Here is a 19,188-nt window from a genome sequence, read left to right as displayed (position 1 = left end):
GGGCATTTGGTTTAATTAACAAACACTAGGAGGAACCAGAGCCGTCAAAGAGAGGCAGTGCCATGGCAACGCAGAGAGCCTGGAGACCACAGGTGGCCTGGCAACCGAGATGACCTTGACCAACAGCATGGAATCAGTCATCTGTTTCACTTGCCAGTTCACCGCAAGCACTTTAAGGCCTATTCACACCAAAGATTTGTGACGAGACAAAAGCATTGCAGAATGTCGAAAACACTAAACGCAGTGGTGTGAATTTATCATCCCAAGCTGTCTAGTGCAGTTGCAAACGATTTGTTGTGTCAAATTGCAGTTTCAAGGATTTAGACTGCTTGTACCTCACAGCTTTTGAGACATGTTGTCACTCAGACAGTCAAGACATGACACAGTAATGGCAGAGGTTCAGTCGGAGGAAAGAGAGAACTTCTTAACTGGGTTTGAAGAATTAATTGCTTAACCAAATGCAGACTTGACTTAAGGCTTACAGCCTACTAATAATTATGGTTTAGCAAAGAAGATTTTTAAGATTTACAAGTCAGAGCTGTGAGCCTAAATACAAAACTAGTGAAGACCTTCACACCTTTCTCTGTGTAGAGGAACCACTCCACAAAGAGGGTGTGCTCTACAAACATTTCCACATGCCTTCTTTTTGGAGATTTGATATTCGGAGTCTCTTCACAACACTTTAATTGGTAAAAAAAGAGACATAGAAGATGAAACTGCATAGAATACTGCCTGGAGTGGGATGTTTCTCATTATGTGGAGGGCTAATGCTGCTGGCAGTGTGAGGACTTCTATTCAACATGCAGAGAATAGCAGAGGGAGAACACAGTGTCGCTGGGACAAAGTTCTTCTCATTTCAAATCTAAACAAAAAAAAAGAAGTTTTTTTTTTCCAAGTGAAGGACAGCAAAACACATAAATGAACTTGATGACAACCTTCCCCTTCTTTCTCTCTGTCCAACACACACACACACACACACACACAGCTGGCCTCAGCAGAATGGGGGACATTGCGTGCCCAGGTAAATATTGTCACAGGGGATTAGGTGTCCAGCACACGGCGCAGATGGGCGATAAGACACACGCCCTCGTCGCCTTCATGACCAATCACCGCCCTACATCTATTTTTGGGCAAACAGCGGCGCCTTTTCAAAAGCGCAGCGAGACGCCAACCCCATCTCCCCCCCCCCCCCCGCTACGTGCTGGAGCCCTTGAATCAAATTAAGATGAAATTAAGATTCAAGGCCACTGTGGCTAAACAGAGAAGGAGGCGCGTGCCTGTTTATCGTGATAATCTTATCAGCATAGCGGAGGAGCAGCCCCGGCTGTTTGTTTTTCGCACTGTGGCGGCAGAGCGGGGGGAGCGACGAGCTCAGACACATGGTCTTCGTCTTCGAGCAGTTGCTGCCGCGACTGCCTGCAAGGGGCTATGCATAGAAATATATATTTAAAAAAAAAAAACATGAAAAACAAAAATAGTCCAAATGGTATACTGATTTATCCCATGTGCCATATGGCGTTGGCATGGTGGTGAATCTAAAGGCACTGTGTCAGAATGAGACTTCAACTCCACACTCACTCATCCATCAGCTCAAACCTCTGACTGGTTCACCTCTTATTACTGAGGTTTTGCATTGGAATAATCTGCATCATTTAATCAATATTGCATGCCACAAGGCACGTGCACATACAGCACTGTATCCCTTATATTGCATTTTCACCTCCTGTGTTATTGAAATAATAACCCATAGTGGTGTAACCACTGGCATATTTCTCTCTCTCTCTCTCTCTGCTTTGAAATAATAAAACAGGACTGCTCTTAGATTCGAGTTACTCTCATGTACAGTGCATATCTGTCTGCTCTGAGCATGTGTGTCTGCTTATTAAATGAGGTCCCAGAAGACAAGACTGTTTTTCCAATCTCGCCCTGGTCTTGGTCTGGGCGCTACTCAGGTGGGAATACACTCAGAACAATCAGGTGAGCTTGTTCAATTAAGTTGGTGGGAGAGTGGAAAACTGGTGGCCGACGTGTACTTTTTGTCCCGAGTTCAAGCTTCCAGCATAATGTGTGGCTGCGTCTATTATAAGCTGACGGCTGCCTCTGGTTGGCTCCGTCCCCTCTGCTCAAGGTCGCCAGGAAGAGGGAAGGAGAGCCGAGCCGCACTCCAAAGACCAGCCTGTCGGAGTGAGAAGCCCCTTGATCTTGCGCATATTACACTGGCAAGCATGTATTAGTCTGGAAGACAAGGAGGGGAGAAAATGACTTGTTCATACCTGACTGGCTCTGTAATATAAAATCCAATTTGGGGGGTGGAAGGTTGGATGAAGTGTGTGTGTGTGTGTGTGTGTGTGTGTGTGTGTGTGGGAGGGGGGGGGTTGAGAGATAAGGGTTTCCGTCGGTGACGGTCCCATCAGCTCAGCAAACACTACATAATGAACAATACGGAGGCTGTCCCGCCATGATAAAACACTCCATTAATGCCTCTGCTTGGAATTAATGATAATTATGCCACGTTCTCCACCAGCCTCTTATTGAATTCTTATCTGTTCCCCATGTGCAATGAGGATGACTTCCTCCTTTAAAAAAATAAGGAATAACAATAATAAAAAAGTCCCTAATTTGTCATTTCAGAAGAGGAGGGTTCACCAGGGTTGCAGTGGAAGATGGGAAGTTGTATTGATGGGTAGGGAAAAGGATGTTTCGCATTGACAACCAATGACATGCTTTGCTTAGCTAGTACTTAGCTCTACTATAAACAGCTGAAGCATGGGGTGGGGGCAAATAATTAGATTAGCTACACATATTATTTTACCAATAAGCTAATGGAATCTAATCAAGTAAAAAACACCACCCAAATGTCTATGTTGCTATGACAGAATATAATCGGGTGTAAATATGCTATAGGTATGTAATAACTAACAAACCAACAGAACAACATTTCAAAATAGCTAGCAGCCCCAGACAGTCGCGCATTTCCATGAGTGTCAATGCACCTTAAAATCAACAGAGTGCAGGAGGGTTCATTATTACACCCTGACAGGTCTAACGAGAGTCCATAAAGCCGACTCGCTAACGATGTGAGCTGACATAATGTCATAAAGGCCTACAGTAGTATCCTCTAATGAGAATGTAACAACATGCTCAAACACTGCGCTAATGAGACAACTGGAATTTAGCACTGCAGAGCAGATACAGGCCATAATATCATCTCAAATTGGCCAGTGGGTGGACGGGAAGGCCTGGGCTTGTCAGTGTACCTGTTTATGTTTGCAGAGCTGTTTGCGATCCTAATAATCCTCTGTAAACATGTGTGTGTCCGTGTGCGATTAGATGAATGCCGCGGGCTGTTATATTCCCATGCATAATTGTCAGGATGGACGCTCAGATCAAAACAAGTATGGCTGTGTCTACTGGGTAGATCACTTAGTGCTTCTTCTTGGAAAGCGAAAGCTATACAGCATTGCTATTGGCACTCATGGCTGGTAAACATCTACTTGATGCAATGACATCTGCATATCCACGGATTCTCCAAATCCCTCCGTCTTCAGCACACACAGACACAGGCACACACAAACAAAAACAAAAACACAAACACAAACACAGACACAGACACAGACACAAAGACAGACAGACAAACACGCGCTTTCCAAGGTACTCACTGGAGGCGGGTGGCAGGCTGGAGAAGAAGCCTTTGAGGCGCCCTGCCAACCACTCCATGCTCTCCTGCAGGTTGGCCAGCGCCTTCAGGTCGCTCACATCGCGCAGGATCTCGTTTTGCGGGATCAGCTTGTCGCCAAGGTTACCTGTCAACACCTCCGACTCCTTGGCAAAGGCAGCCCTGTGTGGTCACCACCCAAAGACAAATAAACAAAAGAAATCAACACAAGCGTCGCTTCTCAGTTCATCACAAACAGGCAGGTGTGAACAAAGGAGTCAAGACAACCGCCAGGGGAAACAACTGATAGTATAATAAGCATAACTGGCTGTGTAGTACTCTTATAATGCTTTTGAATGTATCAAGTATATGTTTATGTGTTTTATGTGCTGTTCTGTATGGGATATATGGAGTGTGGTAAACGAAGGATGCCCATGTGGGATAAAGTGTAAAAGAGTAATAATGTTCTGGAATGAAAACAAATTAAACTGAGAGTAAAATGTAACCACTTGACCGCAAGTCTTCAAGTCAGGACATATAGGCTATCCTCATCTGAATCGCAAGAAAATGTCATAAAAAAATAAATCCACAAGTAGAGTTCTAACACTGCTGTCAGCGGGCCCACCCTGCGCTTCAGTTATGTAAGCGTTCTGACAAGGGCATCTAGAGTGGCGCTGTGCTGAGCTGTGCTGATCTGGTCTGGGAGCGGTGGAGTGGTGTAATGCCACAGGAGGCCCAGCCGGGGAGATGGGGAGGGGGAAACGGGTGAGGAAGGGGGGTGGGGGCGGGATGGGGGCCGATGGAAGTCGCTGAGGAAAGACTATAATAACAATCACACGCTCCTTTGAACAGAAGATGGCCGCCTGGCATGGACTCGGGCGTTGGACGGGGGCCAAGTGTCCACATCAATATCAGCATGCATTTCAATGAGGCCTCATGGCTCATTCCCCCTGTACCCGTAACCTAAGCCCTGAGCTCTCCCCATATACCTCCAGCTCCCTCTCTCTCCCTCTCTCTCTCCTGTGCCCACTGGGCATATTAATGCTGTCTATAGCCAGAGAACCAAGCTATTAGGTGATGAATAAGATAGGTGTGTGTGGGTGTAAGTGGGTACATTACATTTAGAAAGTATTCACACCCCCTGCAATTTTAACATTTTGTCATGCTGCAGCCTTCAACTAGAATCGCTGCAATGTATTTTTTCCCTTCATAAATACACTCAATTGCCTATAATGCCAAATTGAAAACAGGACTTTAGAAATCTATTAAAAAGGAACAACTGAAATATCACACTGACATACAGCAGAATTCTTTACTCAGTACTTAGTTGAAACACCGTTGGCAGTGATTCCAGCCTCCAGACTTACAGTAGATATTGTGCAAATCTTTGCCAATCTGGATTTGGGTATTTTTTTTTGGGTATAAAAAACTAAGTCTTTGTGCAGTTGGTGAACCTTTGACCCTCAGTTTGAGGTCGTGAGCATTCTGGATTGGGTTTTCGTAAGGGATATCACCGTACTTTGCTCTATTCCGTATTCCCTCAACCCTGACCAGTAGTCACCCAGTCCCCTGCTGCTGACATGGCGCTTAAAACTGAGGGCAACCGGTTCAATCTTGTTTCTCACAGTCTGAGAGTCCTTTACACTGTAGGTGCTTTTTGCAAACATGAAGTGGGTTTTCCTGTGTCCATCACTGAGGGAGGGCTTCTGCCAGGTCACCATTAAGCCCAGATCAGCGGACATCGATGACCGTCCTTCTGCAAGTTCCTCAAATCTCCACGCAGGATCTCTGGAGCTCAGCCAGAGCAACCATTTGGTTCTTGGTCACCTCTCTTTATCACTTCTCTTACGCTCTTGCTGCTGCGCTCTTGGGATCCTTTAATGCATCAGACATTTTCTTTCAGCCTTCCTCAGATTTCTGCCTTGACACAATCCTGTCTCTGAGCTCTTCAGGCAGATCCTTCCATGTCATGACTTTGGTTTTGCTGTGATATGCGATATCAGCTGTGAGACCTTATACAGACAGGTGTGCCCTTTTTAAATCATGTCCAACTGAATTATCGACAGGTGGACTCCAGTAAAGGTGTAAAAAACGATCAAAAAAAATGGTAGTCACCTGCACTAAATTTGATGTGTTATATCAAAGGAGTACTAGAACTAGTTGTCCCTTTTTAATAAATAGTAAAAATCACTTTGTCATTATTGGGTACTGAATGTAGATTGAGGAAAACTGATAATACCATAAGATACTATTTTCTGGAAGCTCTGTGTGTATTGTGTGCATGTGTGTGAGTGTGTTCGTCTGAAGTAAAAGGTTGCTATATTGAGTATACTACTTGACATAAAAAAAAGGTCTAGGTGTCTATTTCCTGGATGCTAGCCATGGTGCTAGCGTGTCAGAATGTAAGCAAGACCCCTAGTGTCTGCGAGAGATCAAAGAATCCATTGATCTTCTAGCCATGTCTGAGAACCACTATGATTACTGTGCCGCACAGGCAGAAAAAAAAAACACAAACAAATTTGTTTTGTCTGGTTCCGGGGTTCCGGTGAACAAAGGCCGAGGCGAAAACAAAACAAACAAAAAGGTCTTACCAGAAAGGCCTCATTACCTCACAGGGACAGACGCACAACCACAGCCACGCACCAAGCTGGCTGACTATTTTGATGAGCGAGTCAACACTGATCAAATAAAGAACCCTGCGTCTTCTCGGCACGCCGCCTTCAGCAGGCTAGGCCAGACTGGCTCTAACCGCGCCTCATAACCAATTCATTTATTTACTCGACAATGCCAGGCTGGACCGGCAGGCCTCTCTGAAAAGAGTGCTCTTTCAAAGCCATTTTTGATAAGAAAGCCACCCTGGCCCCTCCTCCTCTCCTCTCCTCTCCTCTCGTTCAGCCCCTGCCTCTCTGCTGTTCCTGGAGATAGAGTTCCCCTCCAGAGTGCAATTGCTACTTTTCCTTTGCCTCTGTCTTATTTAACTGGAGCTTAGAGGATACCAACACAGAGGAAGAGAGAGAGAGAGAGAGAGAGAGAGAGAGAGAGAGAAATAGAGAGAGAGAGAGAGAGAGAGTGTGAGACAGGCGGAGACTGACAGAAAGAAAAGGAAGGGAAAGAGAGAGAGAGAGAGAGGCGACACATAGAAACGCTGTGACTGCCTGCATTCGAGTTTGGCTCCTGCTTAAATGAGGGTGTGCTGTCTGATAGGGTCTTCCACTCATCTTCCCAGGGGATGGTATATAATGCCCTGACTGTGGAGGAATATAAGAGTTTGCTGTCGTCCACTGCCTCGGAATGACTTCTTTTCAGAGCATTCCGGGAAAAAAGAAAGTAGGGACAAAAGATGAAGGGAGAGAACATGATGTGTCCATGGTCATGGAGGGCTATGATTTGTATCATGTCGAGTAGAATTGTCTCAAAATTGTGTGTACATGAATGTGTGTGTGTGTGTGTGTGTGTGTGTGTGTGTGTATGCGTATGTGTGTTTGATTGTGTGTGTGTGTGTGTGTATGCGTTTGTGTGTGTGTGTATATGCGTGTGTGTGTGTGTGTGTTTTTGTGTATATATATATGCGTGTGTGTGTGTGTGTGTATATATGCGTGTGTGTGAATGCATATGTGTTAGGGTTGTAACGATACACCAACCTCCCGATTCGGTTTGTATCACGATTTTTGACCCACGGTTCGATACGAATCTCGATTTTTCTTTTTCTTTTTTTTTGGGGGGGGGGGGGGGGGGCTAGACATTTTATTAAATAACATTTTAACAGCCTCCCTTAGAACACCAGAGGATTACAATATAATATATCTATTATTTTATATCCTGATATAAAAATATTTTTCTGAATGACTGATATTTATGACAGCACACTTTATGCAGATTAGCCTATAGCCTAGGCCTACTATTTTTTATTACAACTCTACCTCTTTAATTCAGCTGTCTGGTTGAAGCCTGGAAACATTGTAAACAAAGTAGCATAGGCTATAGCTTAGCCTATCATAGTCTACTGATTGGACTGTTCAGTTTCCCCATGTGTGTTTAAGTTTCAAGGTAATACTTGTTCTCCTTGGGACAGGCCCTTTTGGGAAACGTTGGTATTGAGATGATCAGTCAACTTCAATGCAAGAGTTTTAAACAAATATGTGCAGCATGCTAATGATGCTAAGCGGATTTAATAGTAATTTAGCTAGTCGTCTATGCGTCCTTGCTTTCACGATTGTGAATGTTTTATTTAAGTCGCGCGTGTTCATTGAGCAGGAGAGGGAGGGAGAGTGAGAGGGAGGGTGCGCGAGAGAGAGCGGGGCAAGGAGAGGGGGTTTACTTCTATACTGTTTGGTAAAGTTGCACACATAGTCTACAATGAAAGCAAGGAGAGGTATGAAATTATTATTTATTTATTTATTTATTTGTTTTTGGACAACGTAGGCTACCGATAAGTAAAGCGGGAGTTGTGGGTTGCTTTTGCGGCTGCATAAGCTGCAAAGGACTGCGTGAAACACTAGAAAGTGTGTGTCGCGATTCTGCCTTTTCACACCGTGACACAGTATCGTGGATATGAATGTCGCGATTTCGGTTTCAAATCGTAAATCGTTACAGCCCTAATATGTGTGTGTGTGTGTGTGTGTGTGTGTGTGTGTGTGTGCGCGTGTGTGTGTTTGTGTGTGTGCATGCGTGGGTGTATATAGTGTAGTGTGAGATGTGTTCACCTGGTGTAATCCTCCTCATCCTCCCTCTTCTGTCTCAGCTGGCGGGGCTGAGCCATGCTGGTCCAGTTGGGCAGAGACTGCAGCAGGCGGCTGATGTCCTCATCCTTTGACCAGGAGGCACTGATGGTCAGCTTCTCCTCACTCTGGACTATAAACCTAAATCACACAGGCACAATCATGAACAAACATAAGATAACACACATAACACACACACACACACACACAAATAGCATGCACGGTACATGCAAAGCACCCAAACACATCTGTAACCGGCAGAGGTAAGATGTTTTATAGCACATAAGCAAACAACACACACACACACACACACACACACACACACACACCACACACACACACACAAACACACACACACTCACTCACACACCCTAACAAAGGAAGAAAAGAGAGTAGTCAGCAGTCTGCTCTTCCACTGCAGTGTGTGTACAAAGGCAGATCCACTGCAATAGGATTGATCCTCAGAGAGAGAGAGAGAGAGAGAGAGAGAGAGAGAGAGAGTAGAGGAAGAGAGAAAGAGAGACAGAGACAGAGAGAGAGAGAGAAAGAAGAGAGACCTGGGCTGATTGAAGCCACATCTGAGGGCTCTACAGCAGCTCGCCGTCAATTCATCTCCCCTAACAAAAGGCAGCACAATCACACAGCTAAAAATGAACTGACCCTTTCTGACATTCTCTAACCCAAAAGGAACGCAGAACTCTAGAACTCTGGAAGTCTGGAGATTCAGTGGCAGCAGTGGAGAGCTGCACCAGAGCATAAAGCATGCTTTGGATTGAATAGATGAGAGGGGAGCCTAGCGTGCATTAACTTTCACTGTGATCCACTCTCCTTGACAGAGGACTAGTGGGTTTGTGTCACTTTGCCTTTGTTTAAGAGGGCTTCCAACCGCAGCGGCGAGCCCAGCGTGTGTGTGTGTGATCGCGTGGTTCGCGAGACAGATTGCGCACACATGTGTGTATTGCACGCTTATGAGAGGAGGAGGAGGAGGAGGAGGAGGAGGAGGAAATCGCTTGGTCGGTGCTTTTCTACCCTTGGCTGAGTTCCTGTGCACACTGGCACGTGTGCATGTGTGAGTGTGTGCTTGCACACCAATTCACACACACACACACAAACACACACACACAGACAGACACACAGACACACACAAAAGCATGCTGACACACACACACACACACACACACACACACACACACACACACACACACTCGCACACGCACACACACACAAACAAAAGCATGCTGAGAGACACACACATCCACCCCTCCCACTCTTGTTATTTGGCCTCCGGAGATTGGCCTGCTCTACTGCATGCTTCCACACTCCTGCAGGAGGCAGGAACACCTGATCAGGTGACGAGAGGGGAAGAGGAGTGCTGGGCAGCCGTCTGTAGCCCCTAGTTAGGGGTGAAGGGTGAAGGCACCCTACCAGTCTCTGCACACAGTAGGCTGATTAAGACACGCTCTGTCAACTCCGTGGCAGGTTGTGTGCTTGTGATGTGTAGGTTGTGTGTGTGTGTGTGTGCTTGTGATGTGTAGGTTGTGTGTGTGTGTGTGTGTGTGTGTGTGTGTGTGTGTGTGTGTGTGTTCGAGGATTGGTTGTTTGCTATAAAATGTGTGCTATAAAACATCTTACCTCTGCCGGTTACAGATGTGTTTGTGTGTGTGTGTGTGTGTGTGTGTGTGTGTGTGTGTGTGTGTGTGTGTGTGTGTGTGTGTGTGTGTGTGTGTGCACCAAGTGAGAGTTACCTGTAGGCTGTGTTACAGATCTCTTTGTATTCCTTCAGTTTGTCACACACCATCTCCAGGAACTGGTTGGAGTAGGCGCTCAGGTCCTGCATCAAGTTCATTAGGTCCTGGATGGACTTCTCCACGATCACCGTGCTCTGAAACACACATTAACATACAGCATTATGCCATTACAATGACCACTTACATATATTAACATACAGCATTATGGCATAACAATGACCACTTAATACACCTAAGGACTACCATTAATGAATCAATGACCATACGATGCTATCTGCTGTTTGAGGTCCTCCACATTCTACACAGAGAGATTGTGCACATACTACTACAACTGGGCTATATATTACAATGATTGACTTAACCACCAGCTATGCTATAACACTTCTCTTACAGCCTCTGAAACCAAGCACCGAACCAAGCACTGATGAGAATGCTAGACCTCAGCAATAAACCTCTACCAGTGAAAGAAATGAAGACAGAGAGAGAGAGAGAGAGAGGGAGGGAGGGAGAGTGAGAGAGAATAAATAAAGGGAAAGACACAACCCTGTCAGCTCGCTCACATCCAATGTGCAAACATGTCAGCAGAGCGGCAGCCAAAACACACGGCAGCCACACTTTTGTTCCGTCACCGCCGCTGATGTGTCTGCTGTTGGTGACCTGTCATGGACGCGCCACCGCCACGCAGCAAGAAATGAAAGTAGCGACAGCTCGATTTGGCTGCGCGTGTGTGTGTGTGCATGTGTGTGTGTGTGTGTGTGAGTGTGAGTGTGTACACCCCAGGAATGGCAGTCATCAAAGATTAGATGCGCAAGAGTGGCTAATAGACAGTGGTTGAGTAACTGTGGGTCCGACTACCCAGTGCACTTCACGGAGCCGAGAGCGATTAGCTGAAATGGCTCGTACGCTGCAGGTAAGACCCAGAATTTGTCAGTCACAATCAGCTTGAAGAATGCCTGCTGCGTGTAGGTACAGTAGGTCAGCTGAGTAAATGCATGGACATCGTTTAAACAGGCTTGTATTTTCAACAGTCTTCCACATAGACTGGTTATATCCCAAGACATAGTCAATCGTAGTACATCTGTACAGTCACGAGTTATTGCTAAAACGGAGTTAAGTGCAGTTAATGCGAGAGCAAAATATGAAAGGCTCCAGAAGACAATAAGCATAGCATGAGCATAGCACTGGCACAGAGAATATCAGAAGCAATTCCCAGCTGTGACGGGACAATTAGCATTAGCAAGGAAGCCAGTGCCAAGCAGTAGCCTGTGGACACCAGGCGAAGCGTGAACACAGCTCTGGCAGCCGCGGCGGCCGTTAGCCTTGGACGGCTTTCAACAGTAGGGGAGGATGCCTTCGGTTCTGGCACCGGGGCACCCTGCTGGGAGGCGCCCGTGGGGGCTGGCTGCAGTCCCGCGCTCTGCCCAGCAGGGGGCAGTGGCGAGCTGGGGGCCGGGCGGTGGCAAATCATTAGCGAGCCCTTATTCGCGCACTTGATCCGCAATCTGTTAATATACATATCAAGGGATTTCCCAGGGCGCCCCCTGCGCGCTCCCGCTGCCTCCCTCTGTCGAGCTCCCTGAGGCTCGCGCAGAGTAATGATCCATGCCCATGCCCAGTCTGCTGGCTGTGGAAGGTGGGGGGTAGTGGGGGGGTGAGAGGGGAGGGGAGGGGAGGGGGAGCTGTATAGAGCCGGTTGCCAAGACACTCCTCCAGGGGAGGCCTGTACACAACAACCCCCTCCCTACCTCAACCGCCTACCCAAATACACACATCCCTGCCAAGCCAAGCCTGGAGGGGTAGGAAAGTGAGGGTGGTGTGTGAATGTATGTGTGTGTGTGTGTGTGTGTGTGTGTGTGTATGTGTGTTTTGGGGGTGTGTGGGGTGTGTGGGTTGGTAGCCGATGTGGGGAGGCTGATGCTCAAAAGACGAGCCAGGGACGTGCGGGAAACATCTCCATCACAGACAAGCCCTGTGTGTGTGTGTGTGTGTGTGTTGCTTACTTCCAACACTGTGCCAGAGAGCCAGCGTTTATGGAGACACGGAGGCCGTAACTTCAGCAGGCTGCTGATGTATTGACAACTAAATGACTCACTTAAAGTCCACTAGCAGCCAGGCACAGATGTAAAACACCTCCTACTCATCAGTTCTCCACATCAATTCTGTCTGGCTTATTTCGGAAATCCTTTTCGTCTCTGGACCGTAATCTTCCAAGTCTCTCTCTCTCTCTCTCTCTCTCTCTGGCTATGTCCATCTTTCTCCCTATGTCACCAGAGCTCGATATCTCAAAGTAAACAATGGCTCCAAGCTTCATTATTCAAGTAACAAATGCTCTGGTGCAGCGCTCTCCTTGTCTAATTCTGCTCATTTAACATGGCCATTCGTCTTACCTCCAGAAATCATTAAAAAGTAATCAGACCGCAGATTGAGAAAGGAGCGAAGGAGAGAGAGAGAGAGAGGAGAGAGAGAGAAGGAGGGAGAGAGAGAGGGAGAGAGAACAGCAGGGGTCCATTTGTCCTGTTGAACGAAGATCCTTCCATCTTACTCAGCCAATCATGCTTGGACTGCGCCAAATTGTCACACTGCGCCAAAATGTCCACCTGACATATTCTCTGACGTCTGAAGACAAACACGGGCATGCTTTGAAACGTTTCAAAAACCAGCAAGGTACGCAGTGTAAACGCGCGTGAAAACTGCGCCGTCACGCCAAAGCGCCACAAATCCATTTCAATCACACACACACACACACACACACGCACGCATCCTTTCAAAAGCCACCTTTTTCTTATTTGCGCCAGCGGCTGTTTCTTCAAACAAGCGCGACTGCTGGTGACCAGTCTTTTTCTTCGGGAGAGCCGAAGGTAGCCCCGAAGGTAGCGCCGGCTAATTGACTGTAGGGGGAGGTTTATCAGCCGATGAATGGGGGAGAAATTGGCTAAGCGCTTTGATGGCGGTTGGAAGTATAGCGGTGGTAGCTATGTGAGTGCTAAGCGGCGGTCTTTAGCTCCTCCGCGGTGCCTCTCTTTAACAGGTAACGTGCGCCACACAGATGTACGGCCGCCTCGCGCATGCAGAGTTGTCATAGAAACTCGAGGGACTGTGCAGGAACGGTGAGTGATCAGGCCACTTAAGAACAGTTTGAGCTAAAGGTATTGAAGAAAGGGAATGGGGAGAGGCTCAATCTGAATGGGTATCAAGTACCTCCATGTAACTCGACAGTGAAGACTGGTGTGGGGATGCCTGGAGGAAGACTGATGGCTTATTCTTTTCACCCCATTTCCTACAATTCTGCCAGAAGATATTTCATTTCACTCAGAGTAAACATTCCACTATAAAAAAGCAAAACAATTAAAGACGGGCATTAACTCTTAAGCATCAAAGCGATACAAATGCCCACTAAGACAAATGCCCACTGAGATGTCTCTGAACAGAAGAATCAACTTGTCCTGACTGGGTGATCCACTGACTCAGCTTGTAATCGGTCATCAGTACAGTATGTGCAATACTGGACATACTGTAGCCTCTATTCTCCATGCTAATGCTAATCTCTCTCTAGTGACCGTGATGGGGAAGAGTCGCCCTTGCCCCTGTGCCCCCCCCCCGACGTCGCTGGGAGATGGATGTGCTGGCGACCGGCCCTGCAGATGGTCCGGAACGGGACCAAGGTGGGCAAGGATGGGGGGGTCGCTGGAGGAGGAGGAGGGGCACCAGAGATAGGAGGCACGCTGTGGCGGTCGCCCCTGAAACGGGTCATGGGCTCCCGCCATTAATCTGGGGGTCCGACCCTGGCAGCGGCGGCAGGTTGACTGGGGCAGAGCGTTTAACCCTGCCTGTTCCACACACACTCACTGGGCACGTGCCGGCCTGCTGAAGCGTGTGACGAGCCGTTCCACACACACTCACACACACACACACACAAGCAGAGGTGTCTCCCGGGTCCAGGACAGTTCCACGTGAGTAGTCCTGCAGCTGACAGTCCATTCATCAATGTCAGTATGACAACTCCACCCCCCCCCCCCCTCCAAACTTCTGGAGCCTCCCCGAGCCACACAAAGGCCCGTATCAGCAGAGCACCACCACAGGGATGCTGGCTGTGTGTCCCATTTGCCTGCTGCAATGTGAATCCCAGCAAGAGGTCGTCCTAGAATAGGCATCACAGATATATGGGTGTGTATGCATGTCTTTATCCGGTAAGTAATACAAAAAGAAAAGATGATTTTATCTTGTATTGCAGAGTGCTCATCTGTGGTCTAGGGCTATGGGAAATAACACAGTTGAAAGTTTAGCTGCACTGGAAAATACAAAAGTTTTTGGCAGTGAGAAATCACAAAATATCATGGCTTGTCTCTTTTACTGAAGAGTGTGGAGACAAAGACATTCTCCTAAAAACATATACAGGGCCTCCATGATCTCTTAAGAGTGCAATCACAGTGGCAGACACACTCGTCACAGGCTGCCTCCACGGCTGAAGTGGACAGAAGTTTGGAGAGAAAGATATCAGACTTACTCTCTCCAAACTTTGTTTTCCACAAACAGCACAGCAGAAACACAAGATACGGGGAGAACATGTGCAGCCATAACGTGTGCAATCACAAAGTCTCTCCATTAACAAAAAAAAAAAAAACAATGTGCACAAAGACACATCAATAAAGCCACACACACACCCACTCAACCACAAACAGACATACACACGTGCACCTACTAACACACCCATATATGCACACACTCACACTTCTAATCAAACAAGCAGCTCACACTCCTTCATACATGCACACACATACACACACACACACACACACACACACACACACATACACAGACACACATACATGCATGAGCATGCATAAGAATACACAATGCTTCCACATGCAAATCCTTCAAGGAACAGATTAAGCATGTAGCCAAACAGTCTGTCGATGGAACTGAAATGGAGGGAAAATATAATTTCAGCCAGACAATTTTCTTCAGTTAATTTACTTAGCTGGCAGAGAATGGAAGATGATTTACCCAACATGCACTGGGATGTCCTGAAACCCCATTTCCTCCATTTTGTGTGTCTGTTCAGTGTCGGCAAAGCTAAGGTGTGTGAGAGGTGTGACCGGAGCCAGTAGTCATTAGTGCCAACACAAACACACAAACACACACACACACACACACACACACACACACACACACACACACACACACACACACACACACACACACACACACACACACACACACACACACACGCATTAGCTACATATTGCTAACTGTACTCTTTATGGCTGGACCTTTCATGGATTGAGTCCCTGATACCCTTTGTGTGTGTGTGTGTGTGTATGCGTGCATTGTTAGCATTTCGGTGTGTGTATGTGTGTAATTACAGTAATTAACAAATCAGACTTGCATTGTGTGATATCCAACCAGCTCCTCCCAAAAAACCCCACAACCACCGATGGCAGGCGGAAGGGTGTGTACCTCCTAATCATCACATACTCTACAGGGGGTCTCCAAATGGAACAATATAATCAGTGTGTGTGTGTGTGTGTGTGTAGTTAGTCTCACTGAGGGTCCCCCTAAAGCAATGCTTGAGGCGTGCGCTATGCTGTTTTTCTGGAGAGCAGGCATGTGGATGCCAATCGCTCCAAGGGGTAATACCCCCTGCTCCACACACACACACACACACACACACACCCTTTATACACTCAAACATCCACCAAGTCTTCTCTTTCCCTCACTCTTTCCATCAGTCCCTTCCTCCCTCCTCTCTGTTATCTCTCTCTCTTTTCTCTCGCCTCTAAAAGAGTTCCATATGGGGCTAATGGAGCGCGGAGAGGAACAAACAGCCTCCACAGAAGGCAATGATATACATATTACCATAATGCTACTGCTATGGGGGCACCCACTGTGACACACACACAACACACACACACACACACACACACACACACACACACACACACACACACACACACAGAGACACACAGAAACACAAACACACACACACACAAAGGCATTTTCCAGGGCTGAATCCAAATACCCAAGGAATAAAAAAAGAAAAAACGAATAAAAGAATGCAATTTTTATCCAAGATTATCCCAGTAAGAATTTCAGAATGGGTTTGATGCCAAGGCTGCATTTTCTTCATAATACTTTTTTTTTCTAGACTATTTTTCTTGCAAAACAGTCATATTTCTTCATAACTGCCAGCTCAGTCAGGATGATATTTCAACCGCCCACAGACCTCCACAGCACTCACTCATGCGTGCGCGCACACGCGCACACACGCGCACACGCGCACACACACACACACACACACACACACACACACACACACACACACACACACACACACGCACACACACACACACACACATGCACACACACACAGACAGACACAAACACACACACACACACATACACACACACACACAGACACAGACAAAGACACACACACACACATTGTTGGTGTAACTAAGGTCTCCTACAGGCAGAGATTAGTGTTCCAACTCTCCTGTGCTGACACCCCAAACGGAGGGTTAAACCCCGGGCCAGTTTGAGCTCTGTGCTCCAGTGCTGTCAGCTTACCCACACAGACGTGCACGCTGGACGCCTCTGTGCCCACTAGGGCCTGGGAGGTGTGGAGAGGTGCAAACCTGAGCCCGAGCCCGAGGACCGTGTGTGTGTGTGTGTGTGTGTGTGTGTGTGTGTGTGTGTGTGTGTGTGTGTGTATGTCTGTGTGTGTGTGTGTATGTCTATGTCTGTGTGTGTGTGTGTGTGTGTGTGTGTGTATGTGTGTGTGCAGGGGAAGATAACCAGGACAGGCAGGGGGATTGGCTCAGGCCTACAGGTGAGGCTCAGATACCAGCAGATTCTATTCCAGCCCCAGCGGAGCGTCTGCCCTGAGAAGACTGATGGGCTTTGAGGAGGTTGGGGGTGATGTGTAGTTTGTGAGGTGAACTGAGCTGTGTGTGTGTGTGTGTGTGTGGTTCTGTAGTGAGTGCCTTTTTGGGCCTGCCATTCGGAATTAGGGGAAGATGGCCATAGAAACCCCACTAGCACCATCAACAGTCCAGTGATTGGTAGTAATTATTTCTCTGGTGAAGAGAGAGAGAGAGAGAGAGAGATAGAGTTTTTATATGACAGTGTGTCCATGTGTGCGTGTGTGTGTGTGTGTCTGTGTGTGTGTGTACATTTCTTAATGCAGCTGCTTCAGCAGGAAGCCAATCAGACACACAACACACCCACCCACAAACACAAAGGTCACATTCATTAGACTGAATGGTTATGTGTATGTCTGAATGTGTGTGTGTTTGTTTGTGTGTGTGGATGTAGGACTGTCTACATCTCTAATTATACCAGTCAGTGTGCAATCTTTGGAATTATGTGTGCGTGTGTGTGTGTGTGTGTGTGTGTGTGTGTGTGTGTGTGTGTGTGTGTGTGTGTGTGTGTGTATGTGTGTGTATGTGTGTGTGTGTGTGTGTGTGTGTGTGTGTGTGTGTGTGTGTGTGTGTGTACATGGGAGCAGATTAAAAAGGTCAGCTTCATTAACAGCCATTTGACAGCAGAGGCATATGTGCTATGTGCTATCGGCTGAAGGAGATGAGGATAAATGGCATGAGGAATGCAAAACCTCAACTGGGTCTCAAACATGATCTCCCAACACCGCAAACACCCCAATAACTAAGACAATGTCTTCCTTAGTCAGTACTGCTCCCCTAAGACCTATCTCCACATGCTATATCAACTAATACTAATTAACCAAAACAATGCTTCTGCAAATCACAATAATGTCTCCAAATGACTCATTGATGTCTGATGCCATAACAATGTTTCCAATTACTTCAAAGTTTATACACATTTATCAATGTCTCAATATTATCTCTCAGTGTGCAACTGTGGCTTAGCTCAGTGGAACGATAAGAGCATCTAGAAACTGCATGGGACACATTCGCATGTTACACACAGATGTGACTGTCTCAGCTCAGTAGAATAAGAACAAAGGAAGGACGCTGGAGAAGAGCTTGACCCCATTGCCACTGGAATAGGGCTAGGAGTGAACAGCTGTACTGGTGGGGGTTTCAGGATGAGGGGGGGATGACAGCGGTCTTCTGGAAGCCAAAGTCCACAAACCAGACCAGCAGGGACTTACTAGCAGAGGAGGGGGGGTTACTGGATCTGTTAGGGTGGGAGGTAATCGGGGTGTATGTATGGGGAGGGGTAGGTGGGGGGGTCTTAAGATTTATGGAGCCAATCTCCAACTGGCCAGTGGGGTGACCCCCCTCCCGGATATGTTTCTAATTAAATGAATCAATCAGTGCGTGGAGAGGCGCCGCAGATAGCATCACGCCAGCGACTCTCTCTCTCTACCGGCTGGCCACGGGAGCCGCCACACTCCAGTGACCACTCGGCCAAGGAGGTGGAGGGGGGAGAGAGAGGGAGAGAGAGAGAGAGAGAGAGAGAGAGAGAGAGAGAGAGAGAGAGAGAGAGAAAAGAGAGAGAGAGAGAGAGAGAGAGAGAAAAAGAGAGAGAGAAAAAGAGAGAGAGAGAGAGAGAAAAACAGAGAGAGAGAGAGAGAGAGAGAGAGAGAGAGAGAGAGAGAGAGATGGCCAGCAGGAGAGAGGGAGCACATGCGGCTATCGCAGATGGTTACGGCATCACTGTTGCGCCGCAAAGACAATGGACTGCTGTCAGCCTCAAAGTCTTATCAGAGAGAGAGGGAGAGAGAGAGGGAGAGAGAGAAAGAAAAAGAGAGAGAGAAAGAGGGATGGGCTGTACAGGGGTTATTCAGATAGCAGGGATACTTGTTATTAATATTAATATTATAATAAAAGTGACCTCTATGGGCCTCCATACTGATATGCCTGCGCGCTATCCACACAGCCACCTTGACATCTCATCTACAGCCACACAACCAGCGCCTCTCTTTCATCTACGCCTGAGAGGCAGGATGAGGAAGCACTTGCACAAAACACGGTCTGAGGGCTTTTCCAAAAAAGTAAACAGCGTCACATTTTCAGTACCAAAAGGCAGTTGCTGAGTCAAGGCCAAGAGAGGAAAATAACTCTGGCCCATCCAATTCTGCACA

At 47.2% G+C, this 19,188-nt stretch overlaps 1 protein-coding gene across 1 annotated transcript in view; it reads right to left on the bottom strand.

The window, feature by feature from the left end:
- Window positions 1–19,188, bottom strand: part of exoc4 (exocyst complex component 4) — a 99,207-nt gene that overhangs the window by 28,827 nt on the left and 51,192 nt on the right. Inside the window, exons 5-7 of the mRNA XM_076296474.1 lie at window positions 10,119–10,255; window positions 8,359–8,514; window positions 3,660–3,838 (exon numbers count right to left, since the gene is read on the bottom strand). Of these exons, the coding sequence (XP_076152589.1) occupies window positions 3,660–3,838; window positions 8,359–8,514; window positions 10,119–10,255 (472 nt within the window). The remainder of the gene's footprint in view (window positions 1–3,659; window positions 3,839–8,358; window positions 8,515–10,118; window positions 10,256–19,188) is intronic.

The sequence above is a fragment of the Alosa pseudoharengus genome, unplaced genomic scaffold (assembly GCF_046254945.1).
Source record: "Alosa pseudoharengus isolate Yale_2024_CS ecotype anadromous, Long Island Sound unplaced genomic scaffold, YU_APseudo_1.1 YU_APseudo_1.1_scf_20, whole genome shotgun sequence".
Classification (NCBI taxonomy): domain Eukaryota; kingdom Metazoa; phylum Chordata; class Actinopteri; order Clupeiformes; family Clupeidae; genus Alosa; species Alosa pseudoharengus.
The sequence above is the reverse complement of the archived record's forward strand: the minus strand, read 5'-3'. Positions and strand labels throughout refer to the sequence as shown.